The sequence below is a fragment of the Bubalus bubalis genome, chromosome 3 (assembly GCF_019923935.1).
Source record: "Bubalus bubalis isolate 160015118507 breed Murrah chromosome 3, NDDB_SH_1, whole genome shotgun sequence".
Lineage (NCBI taxonomy): Eukaryota > Metazoa > Chordata > Mammalia > Artiodactyla > Bovidae > Bubalus > Bubalus bubalis.
In genome coordinates, this window is record NC_059159.1 from 48,102,809 (window position 1) to 48,128,107 (window position 25,299).

The following is a 25,299-nucleotide window of genomic DNA, read 5'->3' on the forward strand; positions in this document are numbered from 1 at the left end:
TCCAAACTAGACTTCAAATGTTTATTTGTCCAGTGCCTTACAATTTATAAAATACTTTCACATATATCTCATTTAATGATAGATAATGACTACATTTTACACACCAGGGAACAAAATTAGATGCTATGGAATTAAAACTGTGTGGAAAAGTATAATTCAGGCCTAAAACTTTTAATGTAGCACTCATTAGATTCATATGGAGTAATGGAAAGAACACAGGACCTGTCAAGAGAAAACAAAAGACAAGTTCAAATTCCCACTCTACTTTTTCTTTTATTGAACTATAGTGGATTTACAATGTTGTGTTAATTTCTATTGTACAGCAAAGTGGTTCAGTTATATATATTTATTCTCATATTCTGTTCCATTATGATCTACCACAGGATACTGAATAGAGTTATCCCCACCCTCTACTTTTTAACATCCAGTGATCTTGGGCAAGTGGCCTCTCTGAGACTTAGTTTGCTATACCAGAAAATGATGATGATACCTGGCAGAGTGTAGTGAGAGTCTAATGACACATGCATGTGAAAGAAGTTTATAAACTGAAATTTATAAAATTTATAAAAAGAAATGAAAGTATTTCTACTAGTAGCATCTGGTCTAACCCTGCTCCATGCTACTACTAATTTGCTAACTTGAGTTATGCTAATTTAAGTGATGCTAACTTGATCTTAGGCTAATAGTTTAATGCCCCTTACTTCCCTCTTTTGGGCTTTCTGGGTGGCTCAGTAGTAAAGAAGCTGCCTGCCAATGCAGAGGATGCAGGTTCGATCTCTGGGTTGGGAAGATGCCCTGGAGAAGGAAATGGCAACCCACTCCAGTATTCTCGCCTGGAGAATCCCATGGACATACATGGATATAATTGTGTACATGTGGGGACTTTCTATAGAAAAGGTGTATGGGTTCATTATCTATAGATTTGGGTTATTATAAAAAAGGTGTATGGTTATTAAAAAAAAGGTGTATGGGTTATTATCTATAGATTATAAGATAAAGTCAGCATGTATCTGCTGATACTTTTTAAGTTGACCTGTCTTTATACTTAGAAATGTCTCTTAAAAGTAGGCTTCCCTGGTGGCTCAGATGGTAAAGAATCTGCCTGCAGTACAGGAGACCTCTGTTTGATCCCTGGGTCAGAAAGATCCCCTGGAAAAGGAAATGGCAAACCACTCCAGTATACTTGCCTGGAGAATTCCATGGACAGAGAAGCCTGGTAGGCTATAGTCCATGGGGACGCAGAGTCGGATACAACTGAGCGACGCTCACTCACTCGCTCCAAAGTCATCCAGTTGCCAATCTAGAGACAGAGATGGCTAAGGTATTGTTACAAGATTTGTCCAGGAGAGTCCCAGGTGTCATGGTATAATTATGATTAGTACGTTCTTTTACTCTCAACACTGTCCCTTTTTGGAGATATATATATATATTCACCTATGTAAAAGTTTGACAGGAGGAAAAGCCACTTTCTAATGAATGGAAGGTCTTAATGGAAATAGTATGCTTCTTGACAATGACGCGCCAACTTGGTGGAACATTTTGTAGAGGGGTTTGAGTAAATACATATTTACTCATCTGGGTAGGAATGATGGCCAGACAGATGACCTTAGATTGCTTTTTCAATGTTGAGATTCTAGTAGCCTGTGTGATACCAGGAATTTAGATACTTTAAATTTGAACAGGAAAACAAAATTCCTCTAACTCTGCATTTTATTTCCTATCTACATCTCCTCCCTCAGTGACCTCATTCATTCCCAGGGGTTTGTTTTGGTTTGGTTTTTTTAATTATTTATTTATTTTGGGTTGCACTGGGTCTTCTTTGCTGTACTGGGACTCCTCGTTGTGGTGGTGGGCGGGCTTGTCATTGGGTGGCTTCTCTTGTTGGGGACACAGACTCCAGGGCACACTGGCTTCAGTAGTTGTGGTGCACGTGGGCTTAGTTGCTCCACAGCATGTAGAATCTTCCCGGACCAGGGATCAAACCCATGTCCCCTACACTGGCAGGTGGATTCTTATCCACTGTACCACCAGGGAAGTCCCTCGTGTGTTTAAATATCATCCACATTGCAGCAATGTGTACGGACCTAGAGACTATCATACTAAGTAAAATAAGTCACAGAAAGATAAATACATGATATTGCTTATAGGTGGAATCTAAAAAAAAAAAAAGATACAAATGAACTTATTTATGAAACAGGAACAGCTCTATTTATGAAACAGAACCAGATATAGAAAACAAACTTCTGGTTACTGGGGGGAAAGAGAGAAAGAGGGATAAACTGGGAGACTGGGAGTGACACATACATGCTACTAAATATAAAATAGATAATAAGGAGCTACTGTATAGCACAGGGGACTCTATTCAACACTCTGTAATGACCTTACGGGAACAGAATCTTAAAAAGAGTGGATATATGTCCATGTATAACTGATTCACTTTGCTGTACAGCAGAAACTAGCACAACATTATAAACCAACTACACTTCAAATTAAAAAAAAAAAAATAGTGTCACCCATATACTGATGACTCCCAATTTATATCCCCAGGCTTGACTTTTCTCCTGGGACGCATCCTTCATTACCTTTTCTTTTCCAAATCTAATGTATTAGTTAAGTCCTGGCAACTCTACCTCTAAAATATGCCCAGAATCTGTCTACTTCTTTCTGTCTCCACTGGTCCTAACCACCACCAACAGCCTTTGCATTAATCATTGGCTGTCCCCCTCCTAGCCACAATCTGTTATCTACAAAGTAGACTGAAATAGATCAAGTCACTCTGTCACTTAAAACCCTTCATTATATGCTTCCATCACACTTAGGGGGAAAAAAAGAATCTAGGCCCTTTCCAGCCTACAAGATGCTCTGAAGTTCAGTTCAGTCGCTCAATCGTGTCTAACTCTTTTTGACCCCATGGACTGCAGCACGCCAGGCCTCCCTGTCCAACACCAACTCCCAGAGCTTGTGTCAAACTCGTGTCCATTGAGTCAGTGACACCATCCAACCATCTCATCCTCTGTCGTCCCCTTCTCCTCCCACCTTTAACCTTTCCCAGCATTAGGATCTTTTCCAGTGAGTCAGTTCTTAGAATCAGGTAGTCAAAGTTATTGGAGTTTCAGCTTCAGCATCAGTCCTTCCAATGAATATTCAGGACTGATTTCCTTTAGGATGGACTGGCTGGATCTCCTTGCTGTCCAAGGGACTCTCAAGAGTCTTCTCCAACTCCACAGTTCAAAAGCATCAATTCTTTGGTACTCAGCTTTCTTTATAGTCCAATTAGTAGCTCTGAAGTTCCTAATTCAAATATTTACTATTTGACCTACTGCTGACCTTGAGCCTCATTAAAGGAGATTGGGAGCAGACAAGTGAGCATATAACTGCTCTGTGTTGAAATCAAATGTTATTCAAGAATAGAGGCCTGGCATGGCCAAGTTTTGTTTTGTTTTTTTCCAAGAGAAATTGCAAGTCAAGATCATTTTTGTTTTTAGTGAAATCTCAAAAACAGCATGTGAGCTAAATATGATCCAGGGGACCCCCACTTTGTGAACTACTTTCTAACTTCATGTGCTTCACGCTCCCCTTTTATTCTCTGTGTCCCCGGGCTCAGCAGCTAACCTTCTCTTCCTCAAACATGCCATTTCAGGACCTGCGCCTGGCCCTCTGCTCAGGACCTATCTGAAATAGTATGGCAGTCCTCTCATCCTTCAGTTCTCAGTACTAATGTCCCTTTCTCAAATGATGTAAACAGCCATCCCACCCCCCACTGCCTGTCATCTTATCACATCTTCCCTATGAATTCAGTAAACTTGCGTGCTCAGTCGCTTCAGTCATGTCTGACTCTTTGTGACCCTATGGACTGTAGCCTGCCAGGCTCCTCTCTCTATGGGATTCTCCAGGCAAGAATACTGGAGTGGGTTGCTACCACTATCTTAAATTAGCTTGTTTATTGATACATAAATTTTATGTCTCCTCACCGGAATGTAAACCCCACAAGGGCAGGGAGCTCATCTGTCTTATTCACAACCTAAAATAATGCCAGGCACATAATAAGGCTCAATAAATACCTGTGGAGTGAATAATACCCATAAGGCAGGACGTGGCTTGGAAAAGTGGTCAAAAGAGCAAACTGACTCATGGACATCGGAACCCAAACAGAAGTCAGTTCAGTACTTAAACAAAGGGATAAGAAATCTGCTTTGGGACTTCCCTGGTAGTCTAGTGGCTAAGACTCCATGCTCCCAGTGCAGGGCACCAGGGTTTGATCCTCGGTCAGGAAACTAGATCCCACATGCTGCAACCAAGAGTCTGTAAGCTGGAACTGAAGATCACACGTGCCACGACTAAGATGCGGCACAGCCAAATAAATGCTTGAAAAAAAAGAAAGAAATCTGCCTCATAGGGAATCCCCTGGTGGTCCAGTGATTAGGACTCTGCACTCTCACTAGCGAGGGCCAGGGTTCAATCCCTGGTCAAGGACCTAAGATCCCACAAGTCACCTGGCATGGTTAAAAAAAAAAAAAAAAAGGCAAAATCTGTCCTGCGTCTCCTTTCTCAGACATATGAAAGCCCTTATCTATACTGAGAGCAGCACCACAAGGAATGTATACACCATAGCCCCGATAGTATAATGTGCCATCTCTGCATTTAGCAACTAAAGCAACAAGCTAAGAGGGAAGAAGGATGTCCATATGTTAGCAGGAGCGGGTGGGCAGCCCTGATGGCCTGGAGGCCTCTCAAGTGGACAAAAGGAGGAATAAAGTGATTCGGTAGCAGAGTTAAGACCATCGTCTCCCAGCTGCTCTCAGCCCCTTCCCTGCTACCATCTCGTTTGGCTCACCCCTGTCACTTGGCAGTCAAAGCTATTTCCCAGTGAGTCTTTGCACCAAGCCATCATCCAGCATTGAAAGCACTCCCAGCCTCAGAGGAGGAACAGAGTTCCATCTGGCTGCATCTCCAGTTTGCCACAGCCTTTGGTGGGCTTCAAGCACCCTGGGGACCCAGCGGGCACCTTAGGGGAGTTCAGCGGACCATGCTGGTTGGGTAGTTGATGGTGGTGGTTGTTGCTTTTTGTGTGTGTAAGTACTGTGTGTTTGTTGTTCTGCCAAATGTGGTGATAAGAGAGTATCAAACCAGGTTGTCAGTTATTATTAATAATAGTTACCATTCCCTAGATTCCTTCCATGTGTTTGGCACTGGGCTTAACATACACCATCTCTAACCCTCCCAACAACCCTGTAAGGTATACAGTATCTTCATCTTACATATGGAAAGCTGATGCTCAGAAGTAAAGGAATTCAACCCTGCATCATTTCCCTGGTGGCTCAGCGGTAAAAAAAAATCCACCTGCCAATGCCTGCCACTGCAGGAGATAACGGGTTTAATCCCTGACTCAGGAAGATGCCCTGAAGTAGGAAACAGCAACCCACTCCAGTATTCTTGCCTGGAAAACTCTATGGACAGAGGAACCTGGCAGGCTACAGTCCATGGAGTCGCTAAAGAGTCAGACACAACTTAGCAACTAAACAACAACAACAAATTATTAAATATTACCTTGTATTTGCATAGTGAGAGGTATATTTACTTAGCAACCTTCAGACCATGCTAAGTCACTTCAGTCAGGTCCAACTCTTTGCGACCCCATAGACTCCCCATGGACCTCCAGGCTCCTTCATCCATGGGATTCTCCAGGCAAGAACAGAGGAGTGGGTGGCCATTCCTTCCTCCAGGGGATCGTCCCAGTCCAGGGACTGAACCCAAGTCACTCGTGTCTGCATTGGCAGCTTACCACTAGCACCACCTGGGAAGCCCAGTTTTCTTCCAGTCTCAACACCCCCTGGAGAAAACAACTATTTTCACCTCCATTTTAAATGTCTAATTGTTTGTCTAAGGTAACTCAGCAAGTTAATTGCTAAAGTAAGTGTAGGTGTAACTTGATTCCCAGTCCAGTGTTCTCTATTTAATAATAAAACGTGGGAAATGGGAGAGGATACCTGCAAATAGCAAGTTCAGATTTGGAAAGTTTACAGTCAAGGTTAAGGGAACCTGGTGCTGTTCAGAGACCTTGGTTGGGCTGGGAAGCCAAAATTTTTTTTCTTTTTTCTTTTTTTGCTTTGCAGGCTCTTTGCTGTAGAGCAAGGGCTTAGTTGCCCTGCAGCATGTGGGATCTTGGTTGCCTGACCAGGGATTGAACCCAAGTCCCCTTTAACCACTGGACCACCAGGGAAGTCCTGGAAAGTCAAATATTTTACAGTTTGTTGTTACATTCTCTCCACATCGCCCTGCCTTACCCACCTCCCCTTTCACCAGCAATAAATTGTACTCCTTAGTGGTCTCTGATCAGAGCAAGAAGGATGACTTCAGTTCCCAGACATTCCAACTGGGAGACAACAGATACACCAGGCCCGAGGTCCACTATTTTTAAATCGGGTGACCTTGATTAAATTACTTCACCCTTACTTTGCTCAACTACAAAACACAGAGAATAACAGTTTCTATCTTCTGGGATTATGGAGAAGATTCATTGAGCTAAATGCATGAAAATGTTTTTAGTACCTACACGCAAATAATGTTAGTGGAATAAATAATCAAAGACATGGCCCTTGGACTTGCCTTGTGGTCCAGTGGTTAAGAATCTGCCTGCCAATGCTGGGTAAATGGATTTGATCCCTGGTTTGGGAAGACTCCAGATGCCACAGAGCAACTAAGCCCAAGCAATGCAACTTCTGAAGCCCACGCCTTAAGCCCGAGCTCCACAGGAGAAGCCACTGCAATGAGAAGCCCAAGCACCACAAGGACAGAGTAGCCCCCGCGTGCCACAGCTAGAGAAAGTCCAGTCGCAGCAACAAAGACCCACCACCGCCAAAAATAAATAAAGTAATAAATAAAATGTTTAAAGTAAATAAATTTAAGACATGGCCCTTACCATCAAGAAAACTGCAACCTGGCTGTATTGTAAACAGTGTAAGAAATCCAGCAGTTACATGTGGAATCTAGAAAAAATGGTACAAATGAACTCGTTTGCAAAACAGAAATAGAGTCACAGATTAAAAAATAAACTTACAGTTACCAGGCGGGAAGCAGGAGGAGAGATAAATTGGGACATCGGTATTGACATATACACACCATAGATGGCAGCCCACCAGGCTCCCCTGTCCCCGGGATTCTCCAGGGAAGAACACTGGAGTGGGTTGCCATTTCCTTCTCTAATGCATGAAAGTGAAAAGTGAAAGTGAAGTCGCTCAGTCATGTCTGACCCTCAGTGACCCCATGGACTGCAGCCTACCAGGCTCCTCCATCCATGGAATTTTCCAGGCAGGAGTACTGGAGTGGGGTGCCATTGCCTTCTCTGATATATAAAATAGATAACCAATAATGATCTACTGTATAGCACAGGAAACTCTTCTCAGTACTCTGTAATGACCTATACAAGAAAAGAATCCAAAAAAAGATTAAATACATGTGTATGTATAACTGATTCACTGTTGTACAGTAGACACTAGCACATTATAAATCAATTATACTTAAAAAAAATTTTTTTAAAGATATCTGGCAGGACTTTGATCAAAAGTCTAGGGTCAGATCACTCCCACTCACTAGTTATGTGCACGCGTGCATGCTAAGTCGCTGCACTCGTGTCCTACTCTGTGCCTCTGTGGGACCCTATGGACTGGAGCCCTCCAAGTTCCTCTGTCCATGGGATTCTCTAGGCAAGAATACTGGAGTGGGTTGCTATTTCCTTCTCCACATTAGTTATGTGGTATCTATTAATACCTAGTCAGTTTCCTCCCCCAGCCTTCCTTTTACTCTTTCTGGGTACTGGGCTTTACTCTCTGAGTCTGAGTACTCCCTGAGGACAGTCTCGCCTTTATTATTGTGAAACTGTGATTTATAATAAGATTTATTATAAGATTTATAAAAAGAAATATGTATGCTGGCCTTCATCACCATTTCTAGCAGAGTTCCTAAAACCCTGGGAATTTCGAGGGATTAGAGAGAGAAGAGTGACAATGGTGTCATTTGTTATATATATATATGTCCCTTTCAACCACAACTGAGTTTATATTAATGAGGCCCTCAAGAATGGATTGGAAAAGAATGCACTGGAAAAAATTTGAGCAAACTCTGGGAGATAGTGAAGGACAGGGAAGCCTGGCACACTGCAGTCCATGGGGTTGCAGAGTTGGACACAACTTAGTGACTGAACAACAAGAATAGATGCTATTTACATGGGAAGCCGACCCTGATTACAGGGTTAGAATTTTCAGTCTTGCTACCTGACCTCCAGGGAGGGGAGGGGATGGGAGACTACGTTCAATCACCAATGGCCCCTGATTTCACCGATCATGCCTATATGATGAAGCCCCCATCAAAACCCAAGTATGGCATTAAACAGCTTCTGGGCTGGGGAACACAGGTGCTGGGAGGGAGGTGTTGGGAGGATTGTACGCCCAGAGAGGGCATAAAAGCTCTCCACCCCTTCCTACATACTTTGCCCTGTACATCTCCTTTATCTGGCTGTTCCTAAGCTACATCCTTTCATAATAAACTGGGAATCTAGTAAGTAATTTGCTTTCCTGAGTTCTGTCAGCTGCCCTAGCAAATTAATCGAACTCCAAGGATGTGGTCTTGGGAAATTCTGATCTATAGACAGTCAGAAGCACAGGTAACAATCTGGATTTGTGACTGGCATCCACGTGGTGGGAGGGGGCAGTCTCAGGTAACTGAGCCCTTAGATGTGAGGCCTGACTCTAGCTCCAGGTAGAGAGCATCAGAACTGAATTAAGTTACAGAACACTGGGAATTCCCTGGCAGTCCAGTGGTTAGGATGCTGAGCTTCACTGCAGAGGGCATGCATTCAGGTTTGACCCCTGGTCGGAGAAGTAGAATCTTGCATGTTTTGGGAATTAGCCAAAAACAAAAAACAAACAAAAACAATAAATTTCAGAACACTAAACTGGTGTCACAGGATTGCTTGACATTTGCAAAACCCACACGTCTGGTGTCAGAGTTAAGTAGTACTCAGAGAGTATTGTGTATAAAGTAAATGTAAACAATAGTTTTTTCCTTTACAATCTTACAAGGCAAGACTGAAGGCAAGAGAGAGAAAGCACAGCAGGCTGTTTGGTCAGAAGGCTTCGGTAGGAGACCTCGGGGGAACCTTCCAGAAAAGAAGAGAAGAGGGCCTGGGGCTCTCCTGGTATAAAGGAAATGACGCAAGGAATAAGAGAGGAAGGAACCCAGACTTCCACCTCTGCTGCACATCAGCCCCGGAAAACCAGCGGTCATCAGTGCTCCTCGACCAGCCCACAGTCCAGCGGAGGAGAACTTACTTCCCAAGTAGTCTCTCTTGGTAAAATCAATTTTCCCCTTGAAAATTGTTCACTTACCTCTTAAAAAACATAACCCCCATGAGTTCATACTAGAAAACCCAACCAAAAGTTCAAGGAGGGTGGTAGTAACTTTGAGTCTTCCTTGTTCTGTATCTGTGACCCCAGTCCTGCCTAGAAGCCCAGACTCTGTGCAATGGATCAACATCCGCCAAAGGCACCCTTGACTCCTCTTAGCTGTCTGGCTTCAACCTGGCAGCTGTACCACAAAGACATTCAAAGGAAAAGGGGGAGGAAAAAAAAGCCCTCTGGTAAAGAACCAACCTCCAGACACTTCCCTGGTGGCCCAGTGGTTAAGACTCTATGCTTCCACTGCAGGGGGCACAGGTTTGATTCCTCCCTCGTCAGGGAACTAAGATCCTGAGTGCCCCATAGTGTGGCCAAAAAAAAAAAAAAAAAATGAAATAACCTCCACAGTCTTTACTGAGAATGAAGAGCCATGGGCCGCTATGAATTATTACATCTTTCTACAGCTGTTCCCTTTTAAATATTTATCCTGGCAAACACCACCACCGTTTTTTACAACTTATTTTAATTGTGTGACTATTAAGCAAACCAAACCGTAAAATCAGCTCTCAGTGCTGAGATTTATGTGATTCACAGACCAGAGCTTATTAAAAAGGGAATCCACAGAGTGCAAACTAGCTTCACGAATCCCCCCACGCTGTCTCTAGGCAGGTGTGAAGCCTTTTCCCTATTACTGCCTATGGCTTCCAAGCTTCCACAGTGGGTGGCATAAAAAAGAACACAGTCTACACAGTTCCCTGACCTTTTTTTTTTTTTTTCCCTCCTTCTGAACAATCCTGATGGGTGAAAACCAGAGGTCGGGGATGCTACAGTCCTAAAGGGGATGGCAGAAGCTCTAAGAGACTCTCAAACAGGATCACTGCCCTGGAAGATTTAGGATCAAGGTCTCAGGGAAGGACTTAGCATGGCATTTTGAATCACCAGCAAGCATCCTGCATATCGGGGCTTCCCATGGGGCTCAGAGGTGAAGAATCCACCCGCAATGCAGGAGATGTAGGTTTGATCCCTGGGTCAAGAAGATTCCCTGGAGGAGGGCACAGCAATCCACCCCAGTATTCTTGCCGGGGGAAATCCCAGGGAGAGAGGAGCCTGGCGGGCTAAAGTCCATGGGGTCGCAAAGTCAGACTTAACTTAGCAACCAAACAACAACAATCCTACATATTTGCTACCAAGGTCCTTCTGCTTCTTTTTTTTTTGACATGCTGCATAGCTTGCAGGATCTTAGTTTCCCCCACCAGGTATTGAACCCACGCCCTCAGCAGTGAAGGCGGAGTCCTAATCACTGGACCTCCAGGGAATTCCTCCAAAGTCCTTCTTGATTTGGATCATGGAACTGCTTTGAGACTCCAGTAGAAGTTCTCCCTCCAAAAATGCACTACGCACAAATATTTATATAAAACTGCAAGGGGTTCAAAGACACCCCTGAGCCTATCCACAGATCCCGTATGGGTCCACGAGCCTAGGTTATTACTGCTTTCACTGTTACCACCCAAGCTGCCCCCATTTCTCCCTTTCACAGTCATCAACTAACTCATTTTCCAGTTTCTCGACACAGCAGGCAGAGTGACAGCAATGTTGTTAAAACCTAAGCAGATCATGTTACTTCCCTGCTCAATGTTACCCACTAGTCTCCCATTTCACCTGCAATAAAACAGCTTCTTTACTGGCGCAGAGGTTAAAGCATCTGCCTGCAATGTGGGAGACCTGGGTTAGATCCCTGGGTCGGGAAGATCCCCTGGAGAAGGAAATGGCAACCCACTCCAGTATTCTTGCCTGGAGAACCCCATGGTCAGAAGAGCTTGGTGGGCTGCAGGCCACAGGTCGCAAAGAGTCAGACACGACTGAGCGACTTCACTTTACAGGGGTTTACAGGCCAGGGTCTGTCTTCAGATCTCCTGCTGGATCTCATCTCCAGTACTTCTCAGCCTTAACTCTTGCTGCTCTAGACACACCCATCTCCCTGTGATCTCTCAACAGGACAGGCACAAGCTGGCCCTGGGCCTTTACTTGCTACTCCCTCTCCGCCTGGCTCCCTCCTTCATTCCTTCCGGTGTAGCCAACTATCACTTCGTTGGCAAAGCTTTCCAGATTAAAACTCGGCAGTGCCATGAATGTATCCAGGCTGGGGAGTCAGGGGGAATGTACATCTTCTGAAATACCTCCAAGCACTGAACAGTTTGCTGTATCTGAAACACTGTATTTGAAACTGTGACCTACAGGAAATCCGTGGCAGTCTAGTGGTTAGAACTCTGTGCTTTCATTGCTGAGGGCCTTAGTTTGATCTCTGAGGCCCTACGGTTGGAGAACGAAAATATCACAAGCCATATGTCCCTGGTGGTCCAGTGGTTAAGAATCTGCCTACCAATACAGGAGACACAAGTTCAATCCCTGGTCTGGGAAGATTCCATATCCTGTGGGGCAACTAAACCCATGCACCACAAGTACTGAGCCCACCCTCTAGAGCCTGTGCTCTGCAGTAAGAGAAGCCACCCCAATGAGAAGCCCCCACTGACCACAGTTAGAGAAAGCCTACGAGCAGCAATGAATACCCACACAGCTGGGCATATAGTATTAATAACTGTTTATTAATTAAATATAATAATGATAATTTAATAATTATTGAATAATAAAATCTTGTTGAAATTAATAATAATTTCAAAAATAAAAAGTCCCACAAGCCTATGCACTGCACAGCCAAACCCAGGAATCAAACTGGGATCTCCTGCATTACAGGTGGATGTTTTACCAGCTGAGCCACTAGGGAAGCCCAATTTACAGTATTAATAATATTGTAAATCAAAATACAATGACTTATAATATTAATTAATGATAATTTAATAATTACTGAATAACAAAATACTGCTAAAATTATAAAAAGTCCAACAAGCCAACACACTGCAGCCAAAAAAAAAAGAAAAAATAATAGTAATAATAAACGTGCAATCCCTATCCTGCCCTGCCTGACACCTCCTGTCCATCTCTTCTTTTTGTTAATAACACCCATCATCGTGTCCGACTCTTGTGACCCCAGCCTGCCAGCAGGGTACTCTGTCCATGGGATTCTCCAGGCAAGAACACTGGAGTGGGTTGCCATTTCCGTCACCAGGGGATCTTCCTGACCCAGGAACCGAACTCAGGTCTAAAGCATCTTTACTGCTGAGCTATAAGCGAATATGAACGTGCCTTTTCCTTACTGTTTACTATCTATCTCCCACACTAACCAGTTAGCTCCAGGAGGACAGAGATTCTTGTCTGCTTTGTTTCAGTGCTATATTCCAGTTCTTGGAATAGTGTCTAAGCCAGAGCAGGCACTCAATCAATGCTTGACAGACTGATGACTAACTGAATGATTAAACTCTGCAGCGCCATGAATGGATCCAGGCTGGGGAGTCGGGGGGAATGCATATTTCCTGAAATACCTCCAAGTGCCAAACGGTTTGCTAGTTAATATATGTCATCTCATTTAATTGCCACACACAATCCTAAGAGAGAGTTTTATCCCCATTTCACCATGAAAACTGAGCCCCTGAGAAGTTAAAATAAATGAAAGTTATACACAGCCAGCAGTGGAACATAATTCAAACCTAAGTCTGTATGACTCCAAAGTCCCACTATTCCCATCACACATCACCTCCTTCTCCTTGGTGGCAGCTCCCACTTCTCCAAGGTCAGGCAACTGCCAGCTTTCACACCTCATTCAACCGTATCTGGCATCTGAGTCAAAGATCATTAAGGGGTTCCTTGGAGCTCTAATCAAGCTTAATATTTTTTTTTTTAACATGCACGTATTTGTTTTTGGCTGTGCTGGGTCTACATTGCTGCCAGGGGGCTTTCCCTAGCTGCAGTGAGCGGAGGCTGCTCTCTAGTTGCAGTGCATGGGATTCGCATTGTGATGGCTTTTCCTGTTGCAGAGCATGGGCTCTAAACCTCTGCTGCTGTGGCTGCTGCTGCTGCTAAGTCGCTTCAGCCGTGTCCAACTCTTAGTGACCCCATGGACTGCAGCCCACCAGGCTCCTCCGTCCATGGGATTTTCCAGGCAAGAGTACTGGGGTGAGGTGCCATTGTCTTCTCCTGGGCTCTAAAGCTCGGGCTCAGTAATTGTGTAACATGGCCTTAGTTGCCCTGAGGCATGTGGGATCTTCCTGGACCAGGGATGGAACCCGTGCCTCCTGCACTGGCAGGCAGATTCTTAACCACTGGACCACCAGGGAAGTGCAAGCAGAACATTTAGAGCCTAAGTCTTTTTGCACATTTACATCCAACATTGTCAAAGATACAACATAATGAACATCCTCCTGAGGGAGGTTTATTACTCTCAGACTCATTCACTCACAGGTTTCATTCAGGTACTCATAAACACTTGCACAGTGCCTACTATGCACCAGCTACTGTTCTGGCACTGAGGATAAAAAGATGCATAAGGCACCAATGTCACCCTTCACAAACAGGTTTGTGAAGTCTGGGGTGGTGTTCTGTTGGATAGCACCACAGAAGTAGTGCTGGGGCCACCTGCAATTTGTTTTTGGCCACCTCATGACATCTTAGTTCCCCAGCTGGGGATCCAACCTGTGCCCCCTGCACTGGAAGTGTGTAGTCTTAACCACTGGACCGACACGGAAGTCCCCCTCTCTTGCAGTTTTATATTCTCTCCTCACTGCATTTTCAAAAAACTAAACCGTTAAAATTAACATGAATAATATATTCTTATTGGACCCAACATATCGAAAATATCATTTCAACACGTAATTAACAATGTATCTTACAGTCTTTTTTTGATAATACGTCTTCAAAAATTATTGTGTGTTTTACACTTAACAGCACATCTTGATTTGGATTTTTTTTTTTTTTTTTTTTTTTTTTTTGCCATGCTGCTTGCAGGATCTTAGTTCCCTGACCAGGAATTGAACCAAGGCACCGCAGTAAAAGTGCTGAGTCCTAAGCCACTGGACTGCCAGAGAACTCCCCATGGATTTTATTTTAATTGACGTGCAATTGATTTATGTGTTTTGTTAGTTTCAGGTGTATAGCAAAGTGACTCAGTTACAGATACGTATTTTCTCAGCTTCTTTTCCATTACAAGACATTGGGTATAGTTCCCTGTGCTATACAGCAGATCCTTCTTGTTTATCTATCTTATATATACTGTGGATATGTTAATCCCAAACTCCTAATTTATCTCTCCCCTTGCCCAGCACATCTCAAAAAGGACTGGCCACATTTCAAGAGCTCAACAGTGATGACAGCATCTAACAGCACAGGGACAGGGAAAAAGTCAGACGCAGTCTAGTGGACTTTCAAAACACTGCAGTAAACGCAGTGACGCTATGTTCCGGATTGCTCAACCTCCAGAGTTGAACTTGAACCTCCAGTGACCTGCCAGCCCCAGACCTGTTCATGCTGCCATACACAAGAGACTTTGCCCACTTCAAACAGTGACGTCATGGCTGGCCTCAACCAACCAAACAATATAACCAAAACAAAATTCATCCTCTTACTCAAAATACCTCCTGCTCTCTCATATTCTATCTCAGTTAATGGCACCATTATCTATCTGTTCATTCAAGTCATCTTTAGACAAATGAGCACTTTACCTGGAAGATGATTTAAAATTTAAATGCTTATCAAACAATGCATCCATCCCAACTAACTGAGCTTGTCCAGGGCACTTACTTTCATCTCTCACATGGGTCACTACAAGCACCTTTTTTCCTCCCCAGTTTTACTGTGAAGTAACTGACACATGTCACTGTGTAAGTCTAAAGTATACAGCATAGTGGTTTGATATGTTGTTGTTTAGCTACTAAGTAATGTCCGACTCTTTAGGGACCCCATGGACTGTAGCCCACCAGGCTCCTCTGTCCATGGGAATTAATCAAGAATACTGGAGTGGGTTGCCATTTCCTTCTCCATGATTTAATATAGATACAATAAAAAACAAAAACAGAAAACTCCTTAAAAACGTGAACCTCTTCACGAATTTTTATGGGATCCTTGTATTGTTCAGTCACTAAGTCTTTTGACTCTTTGCAACCCCATGAACTGTAACATACCAGGCTTCCCTGTCCTTCACCACCTCCCAGAATTTGATCAAGCTCACATCCACTGAATCAGTGATGCACCCTTGTATGGTGCCATGCTGATCTCTGTGTCATTCCATTTTCAAGTTCTGCCCAAGCCAGCACTGGTTGACTAATTCCCTCACTGCTTCCTAAGGCCCTTAATGGCTCTCCATCCTCTACATAACAAAGGGCATGATCTTTTCATAAAATTTTTTGAAAGCACTCCAGGGCATGCGGGATCATAGTTCCCCACCAGGGACCCAACCTGCGCCCTCTGCTGTGGAAGCCGGGAGTCTTAAGGACAGGATCTTTTTTACAGACCCCAGAATTTTTCCCAGGGTCTGACCTTTGCTTACCTAACAATGCCCAGTTGCTCTACCTTTCCTAAACCGTGAACAAGTTCTCTCACCTCCTCTGAGTTTGCTATCCTTTTGTAAAAACAGCCGTTACAATCTCTCAAAAAGTTGACCTTAAAAAAAAAAGCTAACCTGAGGTTTAAAATAAATACACTTAAACAACACACCATCAAAGGTTTACTGTACCCATGACTCCTTAATACTGTATCTGTATCTATCCAGTGCCCCTTTTTAATTCAATACTTGCCAAATACTTACCATGTGCTAGGCACAAGACTGAGGGGGACACAAGACTGAGAGAATGCAGAAAAACAATATATCTTTGCTTTCCCCAAGCTTATTACAACATAGTCTGTCAACCAGTAACTTTAAGGACTAGATAATCTCTAACATTAAGAGCCAATGGGGTAAATTGGCAGGGGGTGGGGTAAGTTCCCAGAAGTTGAGAACAGGATGCGCATCAGGGCGCCGCCACATCCCGGCACCTCTGCTTTCTCCCGCCGCAGTGGCACTTCACGAACCTACCGCAAGGACCAATACCTAAGCCCTGGGCCTCACTCTGAGCACCCGGGCCACCTCCCACGTGGCAGGAAAGGGGCGGGGACGCGTGGCGCGGCTGCGGGAGGGCGGGGCCTGGGCCTCTGCGCCTGCGTGCTGCAGCCAGCTCGAGGACCCGGATTTAAAGAGACAGGCACTACAACCGTCGTGGCTGTGCGCGGCATGTGGGCGCCTGGTCCGAGGCCTGAGGTGGCGCTGGAGCCGGGAAGGCAGGTGAGGAGGCGGCGCGGCGGAGCCGGCCTGCGGGAAAGCGGGGCGGCCGGAGTGCGGGGCTCGGCGCGGCCCGGGAGCCAGCCCTCTGGTCTCCTCCCCCGCCCGCCGGCTCGCAGAGCCCCGGGGCACACCCTCCGTGACGTGGCGGCCCCCCGGGAGCCCGCGGGGGTTGGCTCCCGGGACCCCCGCGGCCCCACGCCGGGGAGGCAGGGCGCCCCAGCGGGGCTCCTCTGGCCGGGTCCGCCCAGCCGCCGCCCGAGTCGGTGCGCTGCGGGCGGAGCTCGGGAGTCTTTCTCTTCCCGCCGCGTCCCCTTGAGCCCAGCCCGGGGCTGTGCTCTGGGCGCCCCTCCGGCTCGCGTCGAGGGCCTCGCCGCCTCCCGCCCTCCCCGCGGCCCCGGAGGGGAGCCGGTGCCCCCTACCGAAAGGGGAGGCCCCTCCGGGAGCAGCGGCCGTGGGGCTCTCACTTCCCGGCCCGGCTGCGTTCGGGCCTCAACGGTTTCCCTTCTCGGCTCCCTTTGAGGAAATGGCTGAGTGGCGGCCGCGGGGGGCCTGTGAGCCAGGCGGAGTTCCCCAAACGGCTCCGTGCCTCCTGGTGGCCCAGCGCCTCCCAGACACTGCGGAGGGGAGGGCGCGGCTAGGTGCCCTCCCCCCGGCTCCTGGAGTCCTGGGGGCGGCTTTTCATAAATCGCTTTGCAGGAAGGTGGTGGACCCTAATGTTTTTTGTTTTTTTCTTGAGCGCCTCTTACGGGCCTGCTCTACTTTCACATACTCTGTGGTTCAGCACCTAGGGGTTACAGAGCCTTTTGTGAAGTTTCATGAAAACGTTGAGCGTTTCTCCCCCAAAACGTACAAGGCTGAATGTGCACCTTTTGTATACATTTGCAAGGGAGTTCAGAGCCCTACCCCCCACTCCCATTCGCCCATCCACAGACCCAGTGTCATTTTCCCCCTTCCCTTGAGGTAGATATTCTCCCTGTCTTAGGAATAAGGAAGCGGACTCGGGGAAGTTAAGGGAAATTCTCAAAAGATAACATAGTCCCAGAACTGCACGGTCACACTTGTGCTCGCGTCTCTGATTCCCAGTTACCTGCTGTTTTCTGCATCACGTTTCACTTCAGCAGGTAAAGCCTGCTTTTCATTATCACGCGCAAGCAATTTGACGACAAAGCCGGGTGCAGGCTGAAAATAACTCCCAGTCTGTTGAAAGTTGGAACTGGGAGGATACTTTAGAAAATAAGGATAAAAGAAAGTGGTGGGATACTATGTGGATATGGTCCTTGTTTCCATGTGAATTGATTGAGCTCCTTTGATTCTTGCTGTCCAGTTACTTCAGCATTTCCAGATTGAAGTTGCTGAGTTACAACCCGGCTAATTGCACACAGGGAACCTTTGCTTAAAGGATAATCGCTTCATTGACTATATAAGGGTTTTATTCTTAGAATGACAACTCTCTGAGTTAGGTACTATTATTATCCACATTTTACAGTTGAGGAAATTGAGGAACTGAGAGGTTAAGGAAATTACCAAGGTCTTCTGGCCAGTGAGCTAGGATTTGAAACCAGGGGGTTAGGTTTTAGGCTCCATTTAATTGCCTCTCAAGATAGGGCTTCTGATTAAATCCCAAATCTATATAGTGGCTTAATTATTTTCTGAGGATAACAGATATTTTATATTTCACATTAAAGACTTTTGAAAATAATGTCTTTTTTTTTAAGCTGCACCACTGGGCTTTCAAGATCTCAGTTCCTCCTCCAGGGTTTGAACCCTGGCCATGGCAATAAAAGGACTGAGTCCTAACCACAAGGCTACCAGGGAACTCCCAATGTAATTTTTCTTGATGATTAAAAAGAAACTTTAGAATCTTATTATGCTAAAGGGACACGACTGAGCAACTGAACTGAACTGAACTGAATGCTAAAGGGTCACCATCCATTTTAAGGCTTAGGGTTTACTGGTGGCCTGAGAAAGGGTTTTATGTTACTTGAATTTTCTCGATTGTGATTTACTAGGTGGACTGCCGTCTATGGGGTCGCACAGAGTCGGACACAACTGAAGCGACTTAGCAGCAGCAGCAGCAGATATACATTAAATAATATCTAAATGTTCAATTAGGAAATTGAACATCCTGTTGCGGACTGACTTTTCCTGTACTGGAATTGTTCATCGTGTAGGCAGTAAATCTTTCATACCTGGTCTTCCCTGGTGGTCCTGTGGTTAAGACTCTGAGCTTCCACTGCAGGAGGCGCAAGTACGATTTGTGTTCAGGGATCGGACAGCAGCCCAAAAAAAAATCCTTCATACTTTAGGAAATGTTTGGTTGGTCAGCATGGATTATTGTGTTAGGATGTCAGCCTTTGAGAAAATTAGAAGCCTAGCTCCTCTGTAACTCACTTTTCTGCCTCTCCCCCTTCCATGCAGCTGTATGACTTTGGCTTTTAAGATCCTCTTCCCACCAGCTCTCCGTGCACTCAGGAAAAAAGAACTGTGCCTATTCCGAGAACATCACCGGCCTGACATAAGACACTTGGGCCGGTGGTCAGAGACAGTTTTTCGTGGACACCACCTCCTCCAGAGAAGAAAGCCTGTTCCATCCTTCCGGGAAAGCAACCTAAGACCACGTGCCGCCTGCCTTGTTTTCTTGCCAGGGTCGCATGTGGGACTCTGCAGTGGCCCCTGTGAGATGGCAGAGCAACGCTTCTGTGTGGACTACGCCAAGCGTGGCACGGCTGGCTGCAAAAAATGCAAGGAAAAGATTGTCAAGGGCGTATGCCGAATCGGCAAAGTGGTGCCCAATCCCTTTTCAGAGTCGGGGGGCGATATGAAAGAGTGGTACCACATTAAATGCATGTTTGAGAAACTGGAGCGGGCCCGGGCCACCACAAAAAAAATTGAGGACCTCACCGAGCTGGAAGGCTGGGAAGAGCTGGAAGAGAACGAGAAAGAGCAGATAAGTCAGCACATTGCAGGTGGGCTGGAGAATACTGCTTTCTCATCTTACTGGCTCTGAGAGGCAACGAGATGAGAGTAGAGCCCAATTTCTTTCATCCTATCTTTAAGTTTATTGTTCAGAAATAACTTCAAACTCAGGAATGTTGCAAGAATAAAAATAGTACATAGTACAAAGAATGCTCATGTTCACCTTTTTTTTTTTTTCTGGCTGTGCTGTGAGGCTTGTGGGATTTTAGTTCTCTGACCAGGGATTAAACCCAGGTCCTCAGCAGTGAGAGTGCAGAGTCCTAACCCCTGGACCTCCAGGGAATTCCCTCAGATTTACCTGTTAACATTTTGCTGTCTGCTTTATCATTTGTGTTCATGTTTGTGCTCCCTCTTTCGCTCTCTTTGTTACTCTCTCCTTCCACACAGGTTACTTTTTTCCCCCCAGAACCATTTGGGCATGCATCATGGTCCTTTGCCTTTAAATACTTCAATGTGTATATCTTAAGAATAGGATATCGTGACTGTAATACAGCTATCAACCAGTAAATTTATCTTTGATATAATGCTTTAATCTACCGTCTGTATTCTAGTTTTGTCAGTTGATCAGATAATTTATAACTTTTCTCTCTCTTCAGTATGGAATCCTGATACAAGATCAGGTATTGCACTGAGTTGTCGAGTCTGGCCTCCTTTAATCTGGAAAGTCTCTGAGGTCTTTGTTTTCTTTTATGACATTGACATTTTTGAAGAAAAGAGTACCTACACTACTCCCTTTTCTCTCTCAACTTATTTTCTGTATGGACTCAGATTGCTACTTTTTCCTGGTGGCTTATCATTGTCCTGTACTTTATTAATTTGGTGCTAAATTGTCCCATATTTGGTCAGTTGGGAACCCCTTTGAGCTAGTTTTTGTTCTTGATGTCCAGATCACTTTTTAAAAATTGTTTTAAAGTACTCCCTTGCTTTCTGGCCTAACAGTATGCTTGCTCTTAGGATTACCTATCTCAGCCGTGAAATCAGCCGTTTCTCTGAAGAGTCCTTATTCCTGTTAGTGGGGGAAATGGCATTAGAGACAAAAATGTTGATGCTCTGTGCCCTGGGTGCCATGAGATATCCTTGCTTCTGGGCCCTTTCAGCAGACAGAACTGGAAAATACGTGTTTGTATATACACAAAAACATATATGTGCACATACATGTGTATTCAAATGTATGCATATTTTAGAAATCTGACACTGAGAAATCCAATTAGTCCTTTCTGACCTTCAGTGTCTTTGTAATATTCATGTCTTCAATTCAGTTTAGTTCTAGTCAGTATAGGGGGACTAAAATGGACCTCTGTCCTTTTTCTTTGAGAGGAAAATGACTTCAGGGAGAAAACTAATACATTTTTTTTCCAGCCTCCCTCCCGCCCTGCCCAGCCTTAGCCATTGGCTTCACCCTTTATTACTTCCGGACCCAGCTCATTCAGAGGAAGAAAAATACGAGGGAGAGTTAAACTGTCACACAGCTCAAATACTCAGCAGCTGCAAGTTTTCCTGCACGTACCAGATCAACGTGCTCTGTTTATCCAACTTCATTTTACTTTCTTGTTTATCTTTAAATGGGGCTAATTCCATAAGCTGAGGTCCTCACATTTTATCTGTTGACACATGATTTCTGACTTCCTCTGAATAATATGAAGGTTATATGTGAGATAGGGGTGGAGAGTATTGATGAATATTTAAGTTACTAATAAAAGTAAAGAATAACTGGGTCTTTTGTCCCTAGAACACCCTCTCCCCAATACCCTAATACCTACTACTTCCAGTCAAGAAGACCAGCCAGCCAGCAGTCACCTTTCAATTAATACCATGGTAGTAACTTACCTAGCCAGGCTGTAAGAGCAATTGATAGAGTCTTTGAAAGCTTTCTCAGGGATTTTTCACTGAAAGATATTTTCCCTTCTTTTTGGGGTCCTACAGATCTATCTTCCAAGGCAACAAGCACACCAAAGAAGAAAGCTGTTGTCCAGGCTAAGTTGACAGCCACTGGCCAGGTAGCATCTCCAGTGAAAGGTGCCTCATTTGTCACCAATTCCAATCCCCGGAAGTTTTCTGGCTTTTCAGGTAAGATAGGGCTACGTGAGCTGTTGCAGTCCTTTTAATTAGGTATCCTGGGAGACCAAAATTTGGTACTCTGGTTAAGAGTGACCATTCTGTGCCATCTAGCCTGCTTAATACAGTTGACTGTTAAACATCACAGGCGTTAGGGGCTCCAAATCCGCTGCGCAGTTGAAATTCTTTATCCGAGGTTCCACTTTCTGCATGGTTCCACCATACCCTCAGTTCTGCATCCCTGGATTCAATCAATTGCGGATTGTATAGTACTTACTTGCTATTGAAAAACTGTGTGTGTAAGTGGACCCATGCAGTTCAAACCCATGTTTTTCAAGAGTCAACTGTAATTTGCTTTCATCTGAGCAGAGAGGTAATGGCCAGCTAATTCTCAGCGCCCCACATGTATAGCATTTCTTTGTATATTTTAATCTCTGTTGCAGCAAAAAGATGTTTGTTCTTTCAAGACTTTTTTCCCCTTGAAGTAGTTTACTTGGATCAGACATGATTACAACCTGCCGTTTACTTCCTTGTTTGGGGGTTTTTGGGTTTTTTAACGCTTACTTATTTGGCTGTGCCAGGTCTTAGTGTGACACACGGGATCGTTCTTCTTTGCTGCGGAATGCAGCATCTTTAGTTTTGACATTTGAACTCTTAGTTGTAGCCTGTGGGATCCAGTTCCCTGACCAGGGATCAAACCTCAGCCCCCTGCACTGGGAGCATGGAGTCTTAGCCACTGGACCACCAGAGAAGTCCCACTTCTTTGCTTTTTGGTAATGGAAGAATTGTGAGGAATTGCATCCCTCCACTTGCCCAAATTGGAGATGAAAGTAGAGAAGCAAGATGTCCTGCATGTCCTTGTGTAGCAGACGGTGTTGGGCTGGGGCTTTTGCATGTGTGGTTCCATTTGTTCTTCATTTAACATTGGGGAGTACTTTTATTAGGCCCATTTTATGAATGAGGAAACCAATGCTCAGCATCATTATGGAGTTTCTAATAGTTACACTGAAGTCTGTTTAACTTCAATACCTGTGCTTTTTTACCCTCCCAACTTGTTACCTGTTTTATTTAGACACATTCTTTTGACTGCCTCAGCTAAAGAAAATAAAGTCAAAACTCAGGAGCTCAGAAGTTGTTTGAGGAGATTGTTCTGTATGAGTAAAAAAAGCCCGGACTTGAGGTCAGAAGACTTGGGTCCTGGTCTGAGCCTCTGTGGTGTCATCTGTGAAGTGGGAATGGCAGCACCTGCCTTGTGGACCCCATGGTGTCTCACAAGAATAAAGAAGAGAAAGTTGCAAAAACAGTGCCTGACTCGACGATTTTTTATCATTTTTAAACTCTGAGGTTTCCTTGGTTTTTGCCTAGTGGTCAGCCAAAGATAGAAATATGGAAGAGTTCAGGTGTATTTCTGGAAGAGCCTGGTTCTCAGGAGGGAATTTCAGGGAGGGCTCGTGTTCTATTTCTTCCAAGCTGCCGAACAGTGACACTTTGGAGATTTTGTCCCTTAAAGTCCTCTTTAAATGCCAGGTCAGAGATGAGGATAGATTTCTAATTTACAAACCCCAGGCAAGAACATGCTTACATCAGCAGACAGCATGGTAATGGCTGTCTGCTGCAAGCTTTCAGGGTGAAATTTACTTTGTAAATGGTCACAAGGAGGTAACAGGATCACTTGAGAGTTGTTTGGGTGTCTGGAGAAAAGTCCCCCTTGTCGCCCACCTTTTTTCAAGCTTTTATTTCTGTATTTGTCTGTGTTGGTCCTAGTTGCAGCCTGTGGGATCTAGTTCCATGGCCAGGGATCAAACCTGGGCCCCTGCGCTGGGAACACGGAGTCTTGGCCACAGGACCACCAGGGAAGTTCCAAATCTAGAACTTTACGTTGTTGTTGTTGTTGTTAGTTGCTCCATCGTGTCTTAACTCTTTGTGACCCCATGGACTGTAGCCTGCTGGGCTCCTCTGTCCACAGGGATTTCCAGATAAGAACACTGAGCGGGTTGCCATTTCCTTCTCCAGGGAGTCCCTTCTGACCCAGGGATTGAACCCATGTCTCCTGCAAGTCTCCTGCATTGCAGGCAGATTCTTTACCACTGAGCCATGGGGGAAGCCTCCTTTTGTTTTTATAAGAAGAAAGAAGAAAAAGTGGTGATGGGAATGATGGGGAGGGGCAGGGGGCTAGTGGCGAGCGACTGGGAATGCTTCTCTCCTCAGGCCTTGGTCTCCTCACCAATAAGAAGAGGTTGAACTAGATCATCTTTAAGGTTTCTTCCAGTTCCAACAATCTGCAGTAGCAGTAGTTTCAGAGTAACTAAGGCGTCCCTTGATTTCTTTTTCCTTCCTGATTCCAACTTTTCTGGGTTCAGCTTTACAATTGTTCTGAGATCATCCTGACCACTCTTGGCTTGAAAATGGCCCTTGTTCTTCAGTAAGCACTCATGTAAGAAATACACATCAGCTGGTCCTTTGCTTCAGTGTGAGGCGGTTGTTTCTTTACTCTTAATAGCTGTGAGATTTGAAGAAATCACTTGACCTCTGTTTTTTCACCCACAAAATAGTACAATGATATCTACTCCCAAAGGGCTCTTTGGGGAGAATAAGTGAAGCTACACATGGAGAACCAGCAGAGTGCCTATTAGTTTCTCTTGCTTCCTTTTCAGCAAGGCAAAACGAATCATCTCTCCCTTTTTCTCTCTCCAACAGCCAAGCCCAACAACTCTGGGGAAGCCCACTCCAGCCCTACCCCTAAGACCCCTAAGACAAGTCTGTCCTCAAGCAAATGTGACCCGAAACACAAGGATTGTCTGCTGCGTGAGTTTCGGAAGTTGTGTGCCATGGTGGCTGAAAATCCTAGCTACAACACGAAAACCCAGATCATCCAGGACTTCCTTCAGAAAGGCTCAGCAGGAGGTGGGCCTCGAGCATCCTGGATGGGCTTCTCTCGAGAGCTCAGAGTCATGGCCAGCTTTATAGGCACATGAACTGAACAGTTGCACAGGCCTCATGCTTGGTTTAATGCTCTGCTATATTGCTGTCTTGAAATTCACTGTGTAGCCAGATCTGTTCCAAACACATGGGCATCTTTCTTCCTTCCTTACTCTGCCCCCTAGGAGGCCAGAAGAACCTATCCCATTTGACCAAAAGGAAAATTCACTCTCTTGTTTGATTTGGGTTTTGTGAGACACTTGCACAGCTTGGAATAGAATCTCCCAACTGTGTTCCTTTTCATTCGTCTAAAAAATGATCGTTGAACATCTGTGATGTGCCCATCACTGGGAACACGACAGTGAAAGTCATAGCTCTGCCCTGCAGGAGTTCATCCAGGGGCCACGGGGAGGCAGACACACAGACCCCCAGCTGCCGAATGCCATGGCCTCTGCTGCCGTGGTGAAACGCACACCCTCCCCTGAGGGCCTGTGCATCGAGGCCAGCAATGCAGACATCTCTTTTGGTTCTTTGAGTTTATGTATTTATTTGTTTAAGCTCCATGTCTCAAGAAAGGTTTCTTCTGTCTCCTCCAGATGGTTTCCACGGTGACGTGTACCTAACAGTGAAGCTGCTGCTGCCGGGTGTTATTAAGAGTGTTTACAACTTGAATGATAAGCAGATTGTGAAGCTTTTCAGCCGCATTTTTAACTGCAACTCAGATGACATGACACGAGACCTAGAGCAGGTCAG

At 45.1% G+C, this 25,299-nt stretch overlaps 1 protein-coding gene and 1 long non-coding RNA gene across 5 annotated transcripts in view; one reads left to right on the forward strand and one right to left on the reverse strand.

Annotated features, from left to right (window-relative positions):
* Positions 1–17,231, reverse strand: LOC102406196. 2 transcript variants are annotated; one of them, XR_003108027.2, is made up of 3 exons: positions 17,016–17,231; positions 6,920–6,986; positions 1–222 (listed from the first exon to the last, which is right to left on the reverse strand). It is a non-coding gene; the product is annotated as an uncharacterized LOC102406196 (long non-coding RNA). The 2 variants fall into 2 exon arrangements; XR_006549676.2 differs by lacking the exon at positions 17,016–17,231 and adding an exon at positions 16,084–16,344.
* Positions 16,439–25,299, forward strand: part of LIG3 (DNA ligase 3) — a 21,279-nt gene continuing 12,418 nt past the window's right edge. For 2 of the 3 annotated variants that reach the window (XM_006045370.4, XM_025281072.3), the window contains exons 1-5: positions 16,439–16,596; positions 19,015–19,562; positions 21,496–21,639; positions 24,325–24,531; positions 25,143–25,294. In XM_006045370.4, the coding sequence (XP_006045432.4) occupies positions 19,019–19,562; positions 21,496–21,639; positions 24,325–24,531; positions 25,143–25,294 (1,047 nt within the window). In that variant the 5' untranslated portion in view covers positions 16,439–16,596; positions 19,015–19,018. Of the gene's footprint in view, positions 16,597–17,378; positions 17,718–19,014; positions 19,563–21,495; positions 21,640–24,324; positions 24,532–25,142; positions 25,295–25,299 lie in introns of those variants that run through there. The other variant, XM_025281071.3, reaches the window with a different exon arrangement.